Below are 17,594 nucleotides of genomic sequence, written 5' to 3'. Positions count from 1 at the left end.
GGCTTAGCAGTGAGCCCCAGAGCCCCTGCATGAAGGGTAGGCTGGGGCTGGGTTGGACTCTTAGCCCCTTCTTTTCTCCTGTCCTGGGCACAGCTGGCTCAGCCAGGCAGCCTCACACACAGCCACAGCCTCTGCAGTTGTCCAGCTCGTTCCCATCCATGATCTCATTTGACCCTCATGCCAACCCTAAGATGCAGAACCTGTCACCCCTCTTCACAATGAGGGACCGAAGCTTGAAATTTGCCAATGTTCCTGTAACTGGTAACTAGCTGAAGAGAGACTAGAGCCCTCTTTCCACTGTCCCCTCTGGCCTAATGGAGGAGAGGGGGCCAGAATACTAGCTACTAGGCACCCAGCAATCCTCTTCATGCTACTGCTTCTCCTGGGTGGAAGAGGAAAGTATGAGTGTGGGCTCTGGAGTTAAGCAAGCTTGGGCTCAAGTCCTGACTCCCTCACGCTCTAGCTGTGCAGTTGCTTAACTTCTCTGAGCCTTAGTTTCCTCCTGGGCTGTCAGTGAGATGTGGGTGAATAATGAGTGAATGCTGGAGCCTGGCCTGCATCCCGCTTCCCTGAGCACAGCATAGACACAGGCTGGCATGGGACACCCCAGAGAGGCAGAATGTAGGGCTGGAGGTGGAGGGCGGTGCTAGCGGCCAAAGAGAAGGATCCTGTGGGCTGGGGTTTTGCGGTGAGGGTGGGAGCCAGGGCTGGTCTAAAGGGTAGGCAAGAACTGCCTAAGGAGAGGGAGGAAAAGGACATTCCAGGTGAGGCACAGGCCACAGGCCATGCAGAGGCAGGAACAGACAGGGTGCAGGAGGAACAGGGACTGAGTTTGCATTTGAGCTGCCTGGGGATGACACTGGCCCAGAAGAAGGTGGGGCTTCATGGTGAGTGAGGGCTGAGCAGCAAGCCTAGAGAATGCTCGGCTCTGGAGAACAAGTTCTCCAGGGGTGCACAGGCTGGACCAGTTACCCTCCATGTTGCCCACCCATCTTCCCCACCAACCCCACCCCAGTCCCTGGGTTGCCAGGACCTCTGGGCAAAGGGCCGGGTTGGGGTACAGTTCCAGCTTGGGAAAGACAGCTGTGCAGGCTTCCTGCCTGCTGCAGGGGATTAACTGGCACTGCCATGATATGTGGGGGGCACCTGGCCCCCCACTCTGCCCACCCCATACCCTTTAACTGCTTGCTGCCCGGGCCCCCTCGCTTTCATGTTTAAAGGCATGTTCTAAAAAATTTTTTTTAATTAAAAAAATAAAGGCATGTTCATTCTCAGTTCTCAGCCCTGTATTAGACACTGGGGAGACAGAGATAAATAGAGATCTAGGGCAGGGTCTATCCAGCCAGAGGCACCTTTGTCCATCACTGTCCCTCCTCATGCCAGCCATGGGATCTCTGAGACCCTTGATCTCTCTCCTAGCAAAACCCTACTTCTCTCTCCACCGGCTCCTTCCAGGACATATGGTCAAGTCACTGCCTTCCTCAAACCAGCAAACAAACAAACCTTCCCTTGACCTCGTGCCCTATCTCTCTTCTGTTTTCTCAGCCAAACTCCTTAGCGTTGTCCACACTATCTCTGCTTCCTCACCGAGAAGACGTTGTCCACTAGAACCATCTCCTCTTCTTCCCAGGCACACAGCTGGACTACATTTCCCAGCCTCCCTTGCAGTTAGGTGTGGCCATGTACATGAGTTCTGGCCAGTGGGATGCACATGGAAGAGAGCCGGCCACTTTCAGTCCTGCTCCCCCAAACCTGCAGTGCATGTTTCCTGCGCTTCCCCGGGGCTGACTTGCTGCAGAGGAGCATGGCACTTTTGGAAGGCTCGTGCTGAAGATGGTGGACCCTCCAGACAGAGGAGCCAGGGTGTCTGAATCATTTTGGATGCAAGGTTCCAACTACCCAAGAACACCTACTTTTCTTTTTAAATAGTAGGAGGGAGAAATAACTTATCATGTTTCAGCCACAGAAAAGATCTGAGTTGCTGTGCATAAAAAAAAAAAAAAAAATAGAAAGAAAGAAAGAAGGAATTTGGTCCTCCCGCTCCTCCATCACCCCATGTTGGACAACCCAAGAAATCAGGGAAGAGGAGGACTGGAACTCTGAAAAGAAGATTGGAAGGAGGAGACACTCTGCTTTGAGGAGATTTCCTGGGGCAGGACATGACCAGTGAACTTACACAGGCAGGGTTTAACCTTCACCTTGAAGTTGTTCCTGTTTGATTCAGTACTGTGATTGCCATCCGCCTTCCCCAAACCACCGCGACAAGTGCGTGACGCTCCAAGGCCTGTGGGGTCAGAGCCTTGGAGAGATGTAAAAGGCAGGGCTACACATGGACAAACAGACCCCGGAGACCTAGGCCTGGAGAAGGCTGAAGCCGGGGCGGGGCAGGTGCTGACACAGCGACGGGAGTGGCGAAGAAAGGGTTAAGGGGTCTGTGAGCAGGATTGGCTCTCCTCTAAGTGAGGGCAGTAAAATCAGCATGTCGCCTCCAATTTGCTCCGGCCTGACCTTGAACGTGAATCATTCCATCACAATGTCCTTATTGATTTCCACAGGAAGAGGATTAAGCCCAGAAAATCAGGGCGGGAACTTGAGCCTGAAGCACGGAAAATGGGATAGTTCTGGGGCTCAGAACCCCTCGTGTTGGCAAATACGTCACAGGGGGCTGCAGACTGGGCAGCCGCCCAGCTCGGCTACCAGCTTTCTGAGCCGCTGGGTCCTAGGCTTCTGTTTCCTTACCTGTGTGGTGTGTGGCCTCCAGGGTTCCCTCAAGCTTTAAGTCATGTGCAGAGAGTGGATAGGAAACAAAGGATGGGGAAGATGCCATAGATATGCCTTGAGTCTATTCTGGGGTGGTCACTTCATCCTTCTGTACACAGCGACAGCTTTTGGGACCCTCAGAACCAAACAGGCTGTTCCAAGACCAATGCTGCTATTGAACCAGCAGGCCCAAACAGCCAGGAAGGGCCTCCTCAGTCCTGAAAACCCTTCAACGGAATGAGAGGGATATAATGTGTGTGTGTGTGTGTGTGTGTGTGTGTGTCCCCACAGAGAAGCATAAAGGAAGCAGGTCATTCTATGGGAACTGACCCACAATTTCCTTTCTTCATTTAACATATCCTAGAGAGCCCACTGTATCAGTTTACAAAAGGGCTATATAATATTCTACGATGTGGCTGTACCAGGTTATTTAATCATTCCCTACTGATAGGCATTTAAAGTTGTTACATATATATATATATATATATATATATATATATATATATATATATATATATATTTAATATTTATTATTTTTTTTATTTGGTTGTGCCGGGTCTTAGTTGCGGCAGGCAGGCTCCTTAGTTGTGGCATGTAAACTCTTAGTTGTGGCATGCATGTGGGACCTAGTTCCCTGACCAGGGATCGAAGCCGGGTCCCCTGCATTGGGAGCATGGAGTCTTAACCACTGTGCCACCAGGAAAGTCAAACCAATATTTTTTAACTTAAGACAATGCTGCAATAAACATCCTGGCACATGCCTCTTTGTACGAATTATTTCTTTAGATGCTCTATTAGTTTCCTGTTGCTGTAACAAATTACCACAAACTTCAGCCTCAGCTTCTGTCATCACATTTCCTCTCTCTGATGCTGATCCTCCTGCCTCACTCTTACAAATACTCCTGTGATTACATTGGGCCCACCTGGATAATCCAGGATCATCTCCCCACCACAAGATCCTGAATTTAATCACATCTGCAAAGTCCCTTTTATCGTGTAAGGGACATATTCAGAGGTTCCTGGTACTAATATGTGGACATTTTTGGAGGTCTGTAGTTCAGCCTACCACAGCTGCCTAGAAATAGGATGGCTTAGTCAAAGGGTGTATGTATTTTTAATGTAAATCAGCACTATCAATGAACACTCATATCAACACTATGGGTACTGTTTTTTTTTTTTTTTTTTTGGCGGTATGCAGGCCTCTCACTGTTGTGGCCTCTCCCGTTGCAGAGCACAGGCTCCAAACGTGCAGGCTCAGCAGCCATGGCTCACGGGCCCAGCCGCTCCGCGGCATGTGGGATCTTCCCGGACCGGGGCATGAACCCGTGTCCCCTGCATCGGCAGGCGGACTCACAACCACTGCACCACCAGGGAAGCCCTGGGTACTGACTATTTGAGGGCAATTGGGCAACACTGATTTAGGTTTAAAATCCTCATCTTCTCCTATTTTCCCTCAGTGCAGAGCAGGGTAGCACGCTGGTTGGTGATTTGCTTCTTGTTACTCTTTCACTAGTGTCTTAGCCCAAAAGAGTTGGTTCCCCAGGAGGAAGCTAGGGGAACAGGACTGGGAGTTTTAGCCAAAGGGTTGGTGTGTGAGGTTGACTTCCAGGAGAAGCAGGCAGGAGGGGGTTCCTGGGTGGGGGTTTGAAACCTACACACACTGTGATTCCAGCAGTTGGTGTGATCATCAGAATCTGTGGCCACCTGTGAGTATATAGTGAGGGTGGAGCAGGAAGCCTGGAAACTGCTGCCAACTGGAGCCAAGAGGGCCAAGTCAGCAAAGCTGGGTCACCAGTTATAGATAGGCTATGAAGAACAGGCCTCTGAAAGTCTGAGGCCACCCTTCCAACAAAGGCTGAAGGAAGACATTTAGGCTGAGACTGGCTGGCTTGAGCTGGTGCCCTCTGCCTGTTTACACAACAGCTAACAAGGAGTGGTCCTGTTCAAAGTCTGCCTGCTTATACGTGAATGTAAACAGATGGGAGTAGTAGTGAGGTGAGGGCTGAACAGCCAGGAATACTGGGGTTCCAGCAATGACTAAAGAGCCACCTTTGTCTTAATCTAAACATCTTGCTGTATGATAGAATTAGTATTTTAAATCAGGCTGGTTTTAAAGGCTGGTTTAAAGTCATGTTCTGTTGAACTCAGGGTTCAAGACTCTCTCTGAAAGCTGTTGATATGTGACTTAGGGAGTGTGTTGTGCTGAGAAAATGACTGATTACAAGCCTTTAATTATCATCAGTGATGGAGAAGCTTTGCCCCACCCCACCTCTGGCTATAATGATAGGAAATTAATAAGTACAAAGTATGCATTTAAGGCTATAAATGTCCCTCTAAGTACTTCTTTAGCTGCATCTCACAAGTTTAATGTGTTGTAATTTCATAATCATGAGGATCATAATATTGTCTAATTTCTACTCTGATTTATTCTTTGATCCACTGCTTATCTAGAAGTGTGTTTCTTAAGAGGCTGTAAAGCTTTCTTTTCATTAGGAAAAGTCCCAGGGCTCATGTTAGCAGACAGATATACCGTGAGGGGAGACACATATTTGTGAAATAAAAACTAAGCTTTCCAAGTGTTAGCTTCACAGGAAATGCTCGACCCCTCCAGGCTGAGTGGAGCCCTTGCATCCAAACATTGAACCAGGCCCTAGGAGTATCCCCCTCTTATTGGCGGGTGCTTCCTCAGGCCGCCCCTCTCCTATTCCTTCCCAAATGGGACAACCCAGGAAAGCATTCTCCCATTTGCCCCTTAGATGTGCCAACAGTACTTTAAAGTTGAAGCGTCACTAACAACCCGATCCCTGGATTCTCCCTAACCTTAGTACAGTCAACAGTAGCTACAAAGCTTACCGAGCTCTATGAGAGAACAGGAAATAAATACAGAAATGTTGAGAGGCCAACATGAAGCATACTCTCAGGGCCTGACCTGTCCACATCTTGTGTGAGAGGCATCTGTCCCTGGCCCCACAGAGCTCAGACCACTCCTCAGGCCTCTCACCTGGATGCCAGCTTTCCAGCTCCCAAAGTCTTCTTCCTTCTCCCCACCCCTCCTCTAGGAGCCAGCCTCCTATCTGTTCAATTCCAACCAGCAGATGCCCGTGGAAGACCTGCTCTGAGTGGCGCACAGTGCTGGGCACGGGTGGGGCAAGAGAAGTCAGGGTGACCTCCATGGACATAACATAGGATTTTGTCTTCACAGCTGAAATTCCTTCAGATTCAAAGCAAACCTGACACCTTCAGAGATGCTCAGAGGTCTGATGTCTTCCTGTGGTTTATTGGATATATAAACAGAACACAGATACAGGAACAAAGAGGCTGCAAGAACAGCTGGGGGCCATCCTGGCACAGGGCCCCAACCCCAATCCTAGGGGTACCAGGGCAGCCACACATCTCCAGACATACAGGGCAGTGCTGGCGTCTGAACAACCTCACGTTCATGCCCTTTGGACCCAGCAGCACAAAGTGGTATGTAGGGTCGGAGGGCTACAGGGTGGGGTGTGGAGGGGGCCCTAGGCTGGCTTTAGGAAGGACACACTGGTTCAGAGACAAGGCTCTGAGAAATGCTCAGAGGCGGCTGCACACGCACAGGGCCTGCATTTTCCACTGACTATTGCTCTCCTGCTGGATAGTCCCATGAAGTAGAAAGCTGGGAACTGGTTGAGCCACAAAACTTACACTCGGGCCCCTCCAGAGACCAACTCTGCTATGTTCTTGGAGAAGAGGCACATGGGGATGAATCCAGCACAACTCATCCACCACACCTCAGCAGAGCCAGCCCACCTGCCAGGGAGGCCGGTTTTGAGGGATGGGAGTAGGTGTGGGTATGGAGCAGCCATGGCCCTGCTCTTCTAAATCCTTTCCTGAATTACAAGGTCAATAACAGAATACCAGGGCGTCCCTCTTGGGGCTACAGGGGGCCTGAAGCTCACTGAGTCTACTCCCCAGTCTCTGGACCTGACCTCACAGACATTGGTGAGAGCACGTCGCCTGGGAACCCACCCTCTTTGCTTCTGGGAAGTCCTTCTGGACAGCGATACACAGACCTGGATGTTTCCATTTAAGCCCCCTTTCCTTTTACTGAGCCTGTGGTTCTTCCGTGGTCAAAAGGGCCGAGAAAGAGAATGGGCCACCACATCTGGCCCCTCCACTGGGTCTTGGGTCCAGCCCTGGTCCTGGCTTCTCAGGAAAACTCTTACCCCCTCTACCAAAGCACTGCAGCCAGAGTCACAGATGTGCAGGGGCTGATGCCCCTGACAGAGGGCCCTTCCCAGCCCTCAAGCCAGGGACAGAGCTGAGTTCCCTGAGCCCCAAGCTGTGGCACTCTCCCATATGTGGAGGAGGGGAAGCCCAGAGAGGAAGCCAGGATGGGCCGGTGTGGCCCATTCCAGTCACTCTCTGTGTCTCTGCCCGCCATTCCATGCTCAGCATGTACCAGCTCTCCACACCTTTAGTGCCCCCCGCCCACCCTACACTGGGCCAGCTGGAAGCAAAAAGTGGTCCAGCCCGCCCCAGCCCCCAGGCCTCAGGACCACTGGCAGGCACAGTCAGTGGGCTCCTGCACGATGTAGGGCACCCAGGTGGCGTTGGTGGCACAGAAGAGCTGCACATAACGCCGCTGCAGGCCCACCTCACGGCAGCACTTGCAGAAGCGGGCGTAGGTGTTGATGTTGTAGTTGTAGATGCTGGCGGATGGACACCTCCCATCGCAGGACACTAGGTTCACCTGGAGACGGGCAGGCCAGTGAGGCAGCCTGTGTGGCTTCCATCCCCCAAAGCCCCCCCATTCCCATCTTCGGCTGCACCCCCCCCCCACCGCCTTGCTGGGGCCACGCACAGGGGTGTTGCTCCTGCATTCATTCTTGCGGATGGTCATGCGGATAGTCACCTTCTTGCAAGAGCGTCCATCCTCTTTACCTGGGGGGACAGGGTGGGTGAGGCAGCTGCGGCTGAGTAGTGCTCCCGGGGCAGCAGGCTGGGCCAGACTGGGCAGTTAGTGTCATGCTGGAGGGTCCCTCTACCAGCGTTAGTGCCCATGCATTAGAGCCCCTCCCTTTTAACTCAGTGCCCTGGAAGGAGGTGGAGGTGACAAGGCAGGGGAGATGGGTGAGACAGGGAAGGATGCCAGGGACAGCCTGGGGACTCTGGGCTAGGGAAGATGAGGATTTGGGGACAAGGCAAGCTGCCTGCCCACCCCAGCCCCAAAGCCTGTCTCTAATCCATTGGCGACCCTGGATGTATCCTCTCCCCTCTCTGAGCTTCAGTTCAAGCATTAAGATCCCGCAATTGCCTGAGTGAATGGAAACCCCAGTCCCTAGCACGATGCTTGCACATAGCAGGGTCACTCGGTTTCCGTAGCTATCAAACAGGACAGGGCCAGGAGTCACCCACCTCACACAGCTGTTACAGAGATGGAAATTGATAAGCATGCAGTTTCTTCTGCCTGGACCGTGCTTCCCAAAGACAACCAATCACATGGCTCATTTACACCCTCACCTGCTCAAGTATATCCTCACCAAGACCTTTCCTGATCTTCTTCTTGAAACTACAAAATCCTCCCTCCACCCAACCTCCCTCCCTGACCCCTCCCTTCCTTATTTCTATCCAGGGCACTGTCACCTTCCTGAGAGACACCCTTGTAATGATGCTCTTGACATGTAAGCTTTAGGGTCTTCCTTTGCACAGCCTCCTTCCACAATTTGTTGTGAGTTCTCGCGTTCTAAATAAATCTTCACTTTCATACCTCAGTATGGATTTGTAAGTTTGTGTTCTTTTTCTTAATGAAGCCCCCCCCCACCAACTGCATAAATTTCAGCCCCCATAAAACCAGATGCATCCATCTTATTGTAATTTCACTTGCTATTCTGTCTCTCCTATTAGAACGTCAGCTCTATGGGGCTGCGTCTTTTATGCTGTGTCTACAGTGCCTAGAACAGGGCCTGGCGTATTGGTGCTAAATAAATATTTGCCAGATGCATAGACTCCCTCTGTGACACCAGGGTGCCTGTGGGAAATGGGGTGGAATCCCCTCTTCTGGACTCTGGGTTTCACCAAGTAGGTTTCTGACCACACTGGCTGGAGGTCTCCTGGCCAGAGCTAAGTTCACTTTTTCCTCCCTCTCTGCTCCCAGGAGACAGGAGAACTGAGAGCTGTCCTGGCCATGGCCTCAGGGTCCTGGACTGAGACCAGCTGAGTAACCAGCAGTAGCAAAGCAGTGGTGGCACTGGGCATTGGTGGGCACTGGGCACCAAGAGAGCGGGCACTGCTGAAGCATTCCCATGCAAGCCCAGGGGTGCAGCGTGCTACCCAGCATGCACTGCTGGCCCTAAGGCCTTTGCCAGAGGCAGGGAGCAGGGGCACCACACTCCCCTCCCCCACCCCCAGAGCTCAGGGCCACCTAGCAGAAGGGACATTGGCAGAAATAGCAACGCGGCTACACGCCTCCAGTCCCGCGGGCTTCCGAGAGGAGTACCTGGGTGGCAGTGGACACTAACCCGTGGAGGAGAGGCAGGGCTAACGGGGACCAAGGGAAACAGGGTCCCCGGGGAACCTGGGGAGAGGGACACGGGTCACAGGGAGCACACGGGACATTCAGGGAACATTGAGTTGTGGGTCAGAGATCAGCCAGTGAGTCACTGAGCCCAGTTTCCTTGGAATATGTGAAGTGGACATAAAAGGGTCCAAAATTCTACATCCCTCCAAGGAAAGGTTGAGGGCCGTGGGGGATGGGAGGCATGTGGGCAAAGGTCCTAAGGCTGATTGGAACATGCACGCACATGCAGTTGGGGCTGCAGGTTCCAGGGGCCAGGAGTGAGGACAGACGCACCGAGCTCTCACTCAGACTCAGTCTGGGAGCCCATGGGCCTGAAGGCACCTCCATGACAAGGCTCCTGACCACAGGGAGAATTCATGTGGGGGGCATCTCGGCTGGAGGTCATGGCAGGCCATGGCAGGAGGTGGCAGAGCAGCTGGTCAGTTACTGACCTCCTGGACCCAACATCCCAATGTCCCATCTCCAACAGGAGCAGAGGCCTTTTGTTGGGACAGGGATGTGAGCATGGCCCCTGCCCACCTGCAGATCTGTGCTTGTGCCATGAGCCCCATGGTGGGGGGTGTTATCCCTTCGACTACTCACCCCTGAAGAGCCACCACTGGAGGCGCCAGGCCAGGAACCTGGCCCTCTGAGCCCCAACATGACACCTTGTCCCCCCCACCAGAGCCCCTCAGCCCTGGCCTCTGCCATGCTCACTCACATGTCCTGCAGCATCCTTCCAAGGAAGGTACCACCGAGCCCCCAGCCTAGAAGGAGAGGAGGAGAGGTGGATAGGAGACCACATCCTAGGCCAGGAGCCAAGAATCCCAGCAAGAGGCAAAAAGACTGCTAGAGTCTAGACTCCTTTCCTCCCATGATGCTCCAGGGCAGGAGTTCCAGGCCCCATTGTCCATCAGGCCCTGGCCAGAGGGGGAAGGGGCCCCTGAGCTGGCCATTGAGAGCCACAGGGGCTAACCCAATTGGTTGGGACACTGGCACTGAGGCTGGAGGCTGGGTAAAGATGGTGCAGGGCACCAGGGCCTCCTGTTTTTCCAGTGGCAGCTCTCCTTATATACCCCCTCACACCCAGTACTGTCGTCCGCCTTAGTGTTTCCTGCACAGAGGGTCAGGGAGGGGAGGGATTAGGGACTGACCCACTTGGGTCAGTGGCCTGGGCTCTATCTCAGCCCTGGATAAGCTACCCCTTTGCTCTGAACTTAGTTTTCCCATCTCTAAAATGGGGCAATGATTCCTGATAGCCCTCCTCCTCTACTGTGAAATTGATAAAACGATGGATGTGACAGTTCTTTGTAAATAAGTGTGTGTGTGTGTGTCTGTGTGTGTGTGTGTGTGAGCGTGGGTCTAAGTATATGTGTGTGGTTTTGTGAGCACATACATGTGTGTACATGTGTGACTTTGCATGTGTGTGTCTGTGTGGAGAGAATGCTTGGATGTGTGTAATTGTTTTCTAAGCGAGACCAGAAATTTTTAAATGTCCAATATTAACGTCAAGAACTCTAATAATTCAACAATAATCCCAAACCCTCCAGGAAATCATTTTCCTTGAGGTGTGCCCATAGTGACAGCTGTCCATGCTAGTGCTGGACCCCTGTTAGCCCATCGCAGGACTGAACTGGGCGTCTGCGTGGTGTGTGCATGTAAGCATGCCTTGGCGTGTGACAGTACGTGGTATGTGTACTGGCTTGCCAAGGTGTTAACGTCCCTGTGGAGTGTGTGGTGCCTGTGAGCAGCTGACTGCCCGTGTTGGTGTGTACGTGAGTGTGCCTAGAACATGCGACAGTGTATGTTTGCGTGCATCTGGGCATGGCCCTGTGATGTGTGAGGATGTGGTGCGATGTGGTCAGAGCAAAGATACACGGAGAGATGTGGAGTTGGGGTGGCAGGGCAGGTCCAGGCTCCAGGGAAGCCCTCCTTCCACAGCCCCCCACACCACAAGACACCCCTGCCCCTACCCACCGCCACCACTAAGACAGCTGCTGCGCCCGGCTTTAGGCCATGCTGCGCGGGAGGCGGCCAGCACTGACCTTGGCACACTCGGTCTCGTTGAGTGGTGGGCAGATGATGGGCGTGCGGATGAGCACGGCGCCCAGGGGTGTGGTGCTGCAGTGGTGGCGGTTGCAGTCTGCGATCCAGGATGCCCCGGGCTAGAGGGCACAGAGGTAGCCAGTGGGGACCTGTGGCCGATGGCCCTAGTGAACTGATAGGGCACAGCTCCGAAGACAGGTGCAGCCCAGGGCCTGGCACTGCCCAGGACCCCATCTGTTCCCAGCCCTGGGCCTTGGTCCTAGGTGTCCCCTCCTGGGATGCGCAGTTAAGGGGCTGCATACCAAGAACAGGGAGGTGGTGCCATTGGGGAAAGTGAAGAGGCAGGACACGTTCCTGCAGGAACCGCAGCAGGCCGCCAGGTCCCTCGGGTGCTCATACTCCTGGTTCTGTAGGACAGGGAGAGACGTGATGGGCCTCAGCCACGCACCCACCTCCACCCTCCTGCCTCTCCCACTGTCTGCTTGTCCCTGAGCCCAGAACCCAGAGAAAGGCCCCCTGTAGATGCTCAGAAAGGAAATTCCCAGCCTCCTTGTATCTCAGGCAGGAAGGTCATCCTTATATCTACCCTGAGCCTCAGGGTAGATATAAGGGTAGACAGCAGGTCCTAAACCCAGCCCCAGTGGACAAAGAGATGGCCTTGTTGGTAATTAAGGATGGCAGTTTTGATTCCAGATAGACTTTAGTTTGAGTCCCAGTTCCTGTGGCAATTTTGACAAATGGCTGGACTTCCCTAAACCTCAGTTTTCTCATCTGAAAAATGGGAATAATTCCAATCCCTTTTATTCAACTCATACTTATTTCACCCTTAATAGAAGCCAGTCCTAAGTACTGGGCACGTATCAATAGAAGCACTCAACAAACGGTAGCAGTACAAACCAAGAGGATAGGGACAGTGCCAGGTATAAGTAGGTGCTTAATAAATGTGAGTTTTCTCTGTCAAATGCTCACCCTTGCCAGGCCTTCACTCTTGCTGTTCCCCTCCTGGCCTCAGCACTTTCCACAGAGGTCTCAGAGGTCTCCCCAATGCCCACTCTCTAGACTCATCCAAAGAGCTTGGTGGAGCTTGGAGGGCTCCTCTGATTCCCAGAGCACCAAGGGTCTGCAGGCCAGCTCCCCCTGGGCCCCCACAGCCCGTCCTGCACCGCTGCCCCCTACCGCTTCGCAGTGGATGTCACACAGCACGGAGGTGGTGTTGATCTGGTAGAAGCTGGTAAGAGGGTCGAGCACGGTGGTGCAGCGGGATGTGTGGCACACGCCTTCTGCTGAGACCTCCACCACCGTCTGGCCCGGCTGCATCATCCCCAGCTCGCGGCTCAGACACACGGGGGCCTTCACTGGATGGGCAAGCAGGGCGGCGAGAGTCACCGAGAGCCCAGCGCCCACACTGGCCCCAGGCCGGCTGGCCCACCCCTGGCTCACCCAGCTGGCCCGGCCTCCCCGGCTCCCCTTCCCCACTCACCGCACTCGTATTTGGCGCAGCCACACACGTTCTCCGCACTGTACATGAACACCTCGTCCAGCTGGGACTTCTCCCACTGGGTGGGCAGAGGCCGTCAGCACCCCGGGTGAGGAGACCCAGCCCCACCGTCTGGAGCAGCCTGCCACCTGGGGCCCCCTCTTGTCAGTCGTCTCCTTGCAGTGGGTGGGAGTGGGCAGCGGGGAGGGGCTGGCAGGCCTGTTAGCCAGGGGGGCCCTTGGCACCCTGTGAGCTCAGTCACCCTCCCTCGAGGATGCCCATGTGGCTCCCGAGCCTCCCCGCTGGGGAGCGCTCCTCAGTGTCCTCTCCCAGCCCTCAGGACTTTCTTGTCATTCTGAGCACCCACTGGCTACATCAGCGAGGGCCCCCTGCATGGCTGCCAGCCCAGGGCCCTGCTTGCCTCATACACTTCCCTTCCTTCTCACCAGTTAAAAGGAGAAGAGGATGGGATGGGGGACAAAATGAGAGAAAATGTGGGCTAGGTGGGAAAGAGGGAATACTTATAATCCAAAAAAACATGTAGAAAACATAACTTTAAGCATAACTTTCCATTTCTTAAAGTATTTTCACTTCTCTCAGTGGCCATGCAGCCTGGTGGTTAAGGGCATGTTCTCTGGAGTCAGATATCCTGGTTGCAATCCTGGCTCTGTGATTTACTAGCTACATGACCTTAACCTTAGTTTTCTTGTTTGTATAATTGAGATAATCATAGACACAATCTCATTGGGCTGTCGTGAGAATTAATATGATAATAGACATAAAAGGCCTAGGAAAGTTCCTGGCATATAGTTAGCTCTAGGTAAACATTAGCTACCATCATGAGAATCACCATCATCATCACCCCTGCCATCCCCGCCAGCAGCAGCAGCAGCATCTTCTTCACCACCACCACCACCATCCCCACCATCCCCGTCATCATCATTCCCACCATCCCCACCACCCGCACCGTCACCACCAGCATCATCACCAGCGTCAGCCTCAGCATCATCGTAGTACTTAATCCTCACCACAACTCTGAAGCATGATCAGGCCCACTTTACAAGCGAGGGCACTGTGCCCAGACAGCAGAGCTTGGGATGAGAATGCTGACTTGCAATTCAAGGCTCATTGCACTAGATTAAAGGAACAGGGTCTCCAAGAGAAGGGAAAGAGAAGGAAAGAAAAAGGGGGAGGCAGACCAGGGGGAGTGGGGACGAGGAGGGTCTTCATACCAGATGGCACCGGGGCACTGGGATTGTGTCGCAGTCACACTCTGAAAAACAGGAGGGGACAGGACCCACCTCACCAGAGGTGTCCAGGTGGGAGTCCCCCTGAGCCTCCCAGACCCCTCACTGCAGGTGCAGCTCCTCCTCTAGCTGCCCTCCATCCTGCATGGGGGCTGCAGCTCCCCTGGTTGGGCAGGTGGGGCGTGATGGGTCCAAATGCCGAGCTCCACATAGAATGGGTGGGAGGATAAACAGGTAAATGGATCAATACCAGGTTCCCTTCCATCACCTGGGCTTCATCCTTCCCCGTGCTCCGGAGCACATTCTAGAGCAGAATGGAGCCTCTCCAGGAAGGAACAAGGCAAGGGTGGAATTTCTGACCATCTGCATTTCCTAAATATATATGCTCAGCAAGCTGAGCTCTACTGCAAGCCTTCGCCCGTGAGCAGGTCCAGTTCTAAGCCGCGAGGGAGCTGATTGCCGAGGCACCGCTGACTAACTGAAGGGCTCCACCAGTTCTAGCTTCAGGAGGAGGAGAAGTCAAGGTCACAGTGGCTGTGAAACACACTTGGGAGTCACCTATTCATGCAGCAAATAGTTTTAGGTGCCTATGTGCTGAGATTTTTCTCTGTTCTGGGGACAAAGCCGTGGATAAAACAGACTAAAATTCCTGCCCTCGTGAAGTTTACATTCTAGTGAGGCCCGGAAAAAGCAAGAAAAATATCCAGATGCAAAACAGAGTTTCTCAACTTTTTTTCGAAAAACATCTTTTTAAAAAGATTTTTTTGATGTGGACTATTTTTAAAGTCTTTATTGAATTTGTTACAATATTGCTTCTGTTTTATGTTGTTTTTTTTCGGCCCCGAGGCATGTGGGATCTTAGCTCCCCGACCAGGGACTGAACCTGCACCACCTTCATTGGAAGGCGAAGTCCTCCTAACCACTGGACCACCAGGGAAGCCCCTGAAAAACATTTTTATATAAAGCTCGCAGGTGTTCATTACCGATCATTGCCACTCCCTGCCTGCTTCTCAAAAGGATTTGAGGCGAATTTGAACAAAATCATATTTACTATCAGATGGTTGCAATAAAGACTTTTTAAGGTGGAGAAGTTCCTTTTTGGAACAAGGAAGTTGTTTTTTTCCTTCTTTTATCCTGGGGAGGCAAAGAATGTTCAGCACTCAGGAACCGGGTGCAGCGAGAGGGCTATTTTGGTGGCTTCCCTCTGGTGACTCTGGAGGGGTCGAATCTGAGCCAAGTGGACAGTGGTGGCCCGGCTCCCCCTTCCCCCAGAGGCCAGGATCTCCGCCTTTGGGGAGGGGTGTCCCTGTGTGGGGACTTACCACAGGACCTGTAGGGGCAGCAGCGGTCTGGGCTCCACACCTCCACCAGGGCAGCACCCATGCCACACTGCACGTGGGGACAGCGGAAGCTCTCACACACTGCATGGGCGGGGAGGCAGGGGACACATCAGCCACAGACACCTTGGAGTGGGAATCCTCAGAAACACACTGGCTAAGGAGGGGTACCTCCTAGCTCCTCTGAGGTCCCCCCAATATCCTCAGACACCCTCTGGGGTCCAGGGAAGAAGACTGGGCTACTGAAGTCTCCCCGTAGAACTACATCAGGAGGCCCTCCTTCTGCCCTGGGAGGCACTAGCGACCTGACAGTGTCAGAACCTTAAATTCACTCATCTGGGCCTCCCTCCCTTGGAGGCTGTGTTACCCTGAGAGTAGTGGTCAGAGGGGAGCGGGTGACCAGGTGAAGCTCCGCTGATGGGACAGTTTCTCTCTAAGAAGAACACAGCTTCTCCTACGCTGTGGAGACGTCATCCTCTTGTAGCCCACCTGGAGCCTGCTCTGTTTCAGCAGATGCTACACTCTAGGGCTCACACTTCCCTTCTTCCTGCTCTCCAGCCAGTCCCCTCTTAGTTTAGGATTCCTCGGCCATTCTCATTTATTGAGAGACCAAGGCAAGGAGCGAGGAATCCCTGGACACAACTTTTTGGTGGAGAGGGGAGGTGCCAGGGTCAACGCTGAAGGTGAAAGATTGTAAAACTTATCTGATTTACAAAAAAAAATTATTGGCACAGGTAAGGAGTATTAATCGGTGTTTCAAAAACATAAGAGGTAGAGGGAGAAGGACATTTGTATAATGTCCAAATAACCGGTTACTTTCTGGCTAAAGGAGGAAATTTGTAAAGGTAAGATGGACAGATCAGACAGCTGCCACCCTAATCCAGGGCCAATGTGAACCTTGGTTATAGTGGCTCAGCCACAGAGTACGCGTCTCCTGGTGTGATGTCCTATGAAGCTCGAGGACAGTGTAACCAAAGATTTTTAATTTGAAGCCACCAAGTCTTGGATCTAACTTCCAGTTTACAGGAAGCACAGTGGACAGAAGAGCAAAGTAAATGGTTCCAAGAGGAAGCAATCCAGAACATGAGACCTTCTGCAGGACCATAGCCCAAACTCTACAATTTAGCATCATACAGAAGAAGGAACATGTGCTAGATTAAAAGACATTTAAGAGACATAATGTTAATGTGTGGATCTGGATGGGATCCTGGATTGAACAGACCAGAAAAGCCATGGACTGGTACTCTAGGACTTGAAAATGTATCAGCATGAAAGGTAAACATCATTAACTGAAAATACCTGGCTAAAAAAGAGCATGTACCGTATGACCTCATTTTGGTAAAACATACTTACCTAAAGGGGGAGAATATCTAGAAGGATCTGTACTGAGTTGGAGGATACTGACAATGAAATGCCTGGGAGGTAGGAAAATAGTGTTTTCATTTTCTTGTATTTACTTGGATTCTGTACTTTCTACAAGGCTTTGGTAGTGCTTTTGTAAGAAAAGTATAATGAAGACTGGGACGAGGTAATAATATCGATGGCCTCTGTTTATTGAGCACCTACTGGATGCCAAGCACTGTTATATTAAGGTACTATGTACACAGCACACACTTTACATATATTATCTCTAACCTTCACAACAGCCCCTCGAGGTACATACTATTATCACCATTACACAAATGAGGAACCTTGGCTCAGAGAGGTTGTACACTGCCCCAGGCCACACAGCTAGTAAATGGCTGGGGCTCAAAACCCTGACTGACTCCATACGCCTGTACTCCCTCCACGTTACCGGAGTACTTTCTGAGAAACAGGGAGAGGGAGGCTGAGGAGGAGAGATGAGGAGAGAGGCTGGAGAGGAAGGACGCTGATCCTCTCCTCAGATGAGCTTTGTAAACACTTTGTGACAAGCGGCCTCTGAGCCCCCAGGTGGAGCTACTTGGTCGAGTATGGCCAAGCCTTTTGGGGAACTCTCAGTGGGAGCCTACATTGTTTCAAAGTTGGTTCTTGACATTGAACCAGTGGGGGTTGCCCTTGGGGTATCCTGGAGGAGGCCCCGCCCTACACTGCTCTGTGCCAGTTCAGTCTACCTCACATCTTTCCTACAGTCGGTAGGGAAAGGAATTTTTGTAAATTAAGTCATATTGAGATGTAAACATTTTGTTAATTTTCATCCATTAGGTTTGCTTAAA

General features: G+C 52.3%; 1 protein-coding gene across 1 annotated transcript in view; it reads right to left on the bottom strand.

Moving 5' to 3' along the window:
• Positions 1-7,285: 7,285 nt before the first annotated feature.
• The window catches only part of OTOG (otogelin), a gene marked incomplete at both ends in the record, with an annotated part of 85,671 nt that continues 75,362 nt past the window's right edge, over positions 7,286-17,594 (bottom strand). The window contains 9 exons of the mRNA XM_082629378.1: positions 7,286-7,486; positions 7,598-7,677; positions 10,014-10,059; positions 11,338-11,457; positions 11,641-11,745; positions 12,515-12,693; positions 12,819-12,894; positions 14,048-14,088; positions 15,385-15,483. Of these exons, the coding sequence (XP_082485504.1) occupies positions 7,286-7,486; positions 7,598-7,677; positions 10,014-10,059; positions 11,338-11,457; positions 11,641-11,745; positions 12,515-12,693; positions 12,819-12,894; positions 14,048-14,088; positions 15,385-15,483 (947 nt within the window). The remainder of the gene's footprint in view (positions 7,487-7,597; positions 7,678-10,013; positions 10,060-11,337; positions 11,458-11,640; positions 11,746-12,514; positions 12,694-12,818; positions 12,895-14,047; positions 14,089-15,384; positions 15,484-17,594) is intronic.

This window comes from Mesoplodon mirus (assembly GCF_964341445.2).
Source record: "Mesoplodon mirus genome assembly, chromosome: 7".
Taxonomy (NCBI): Eukaryota; Metazoa; Chordata; class Mammalia; order Artiodactyla; family Ziphiidae; genus Mesoplodon; species Mesoplodon mirus.
This window is presented reverse-complemented; position numbering and strand designations above follow the sequence as displayed.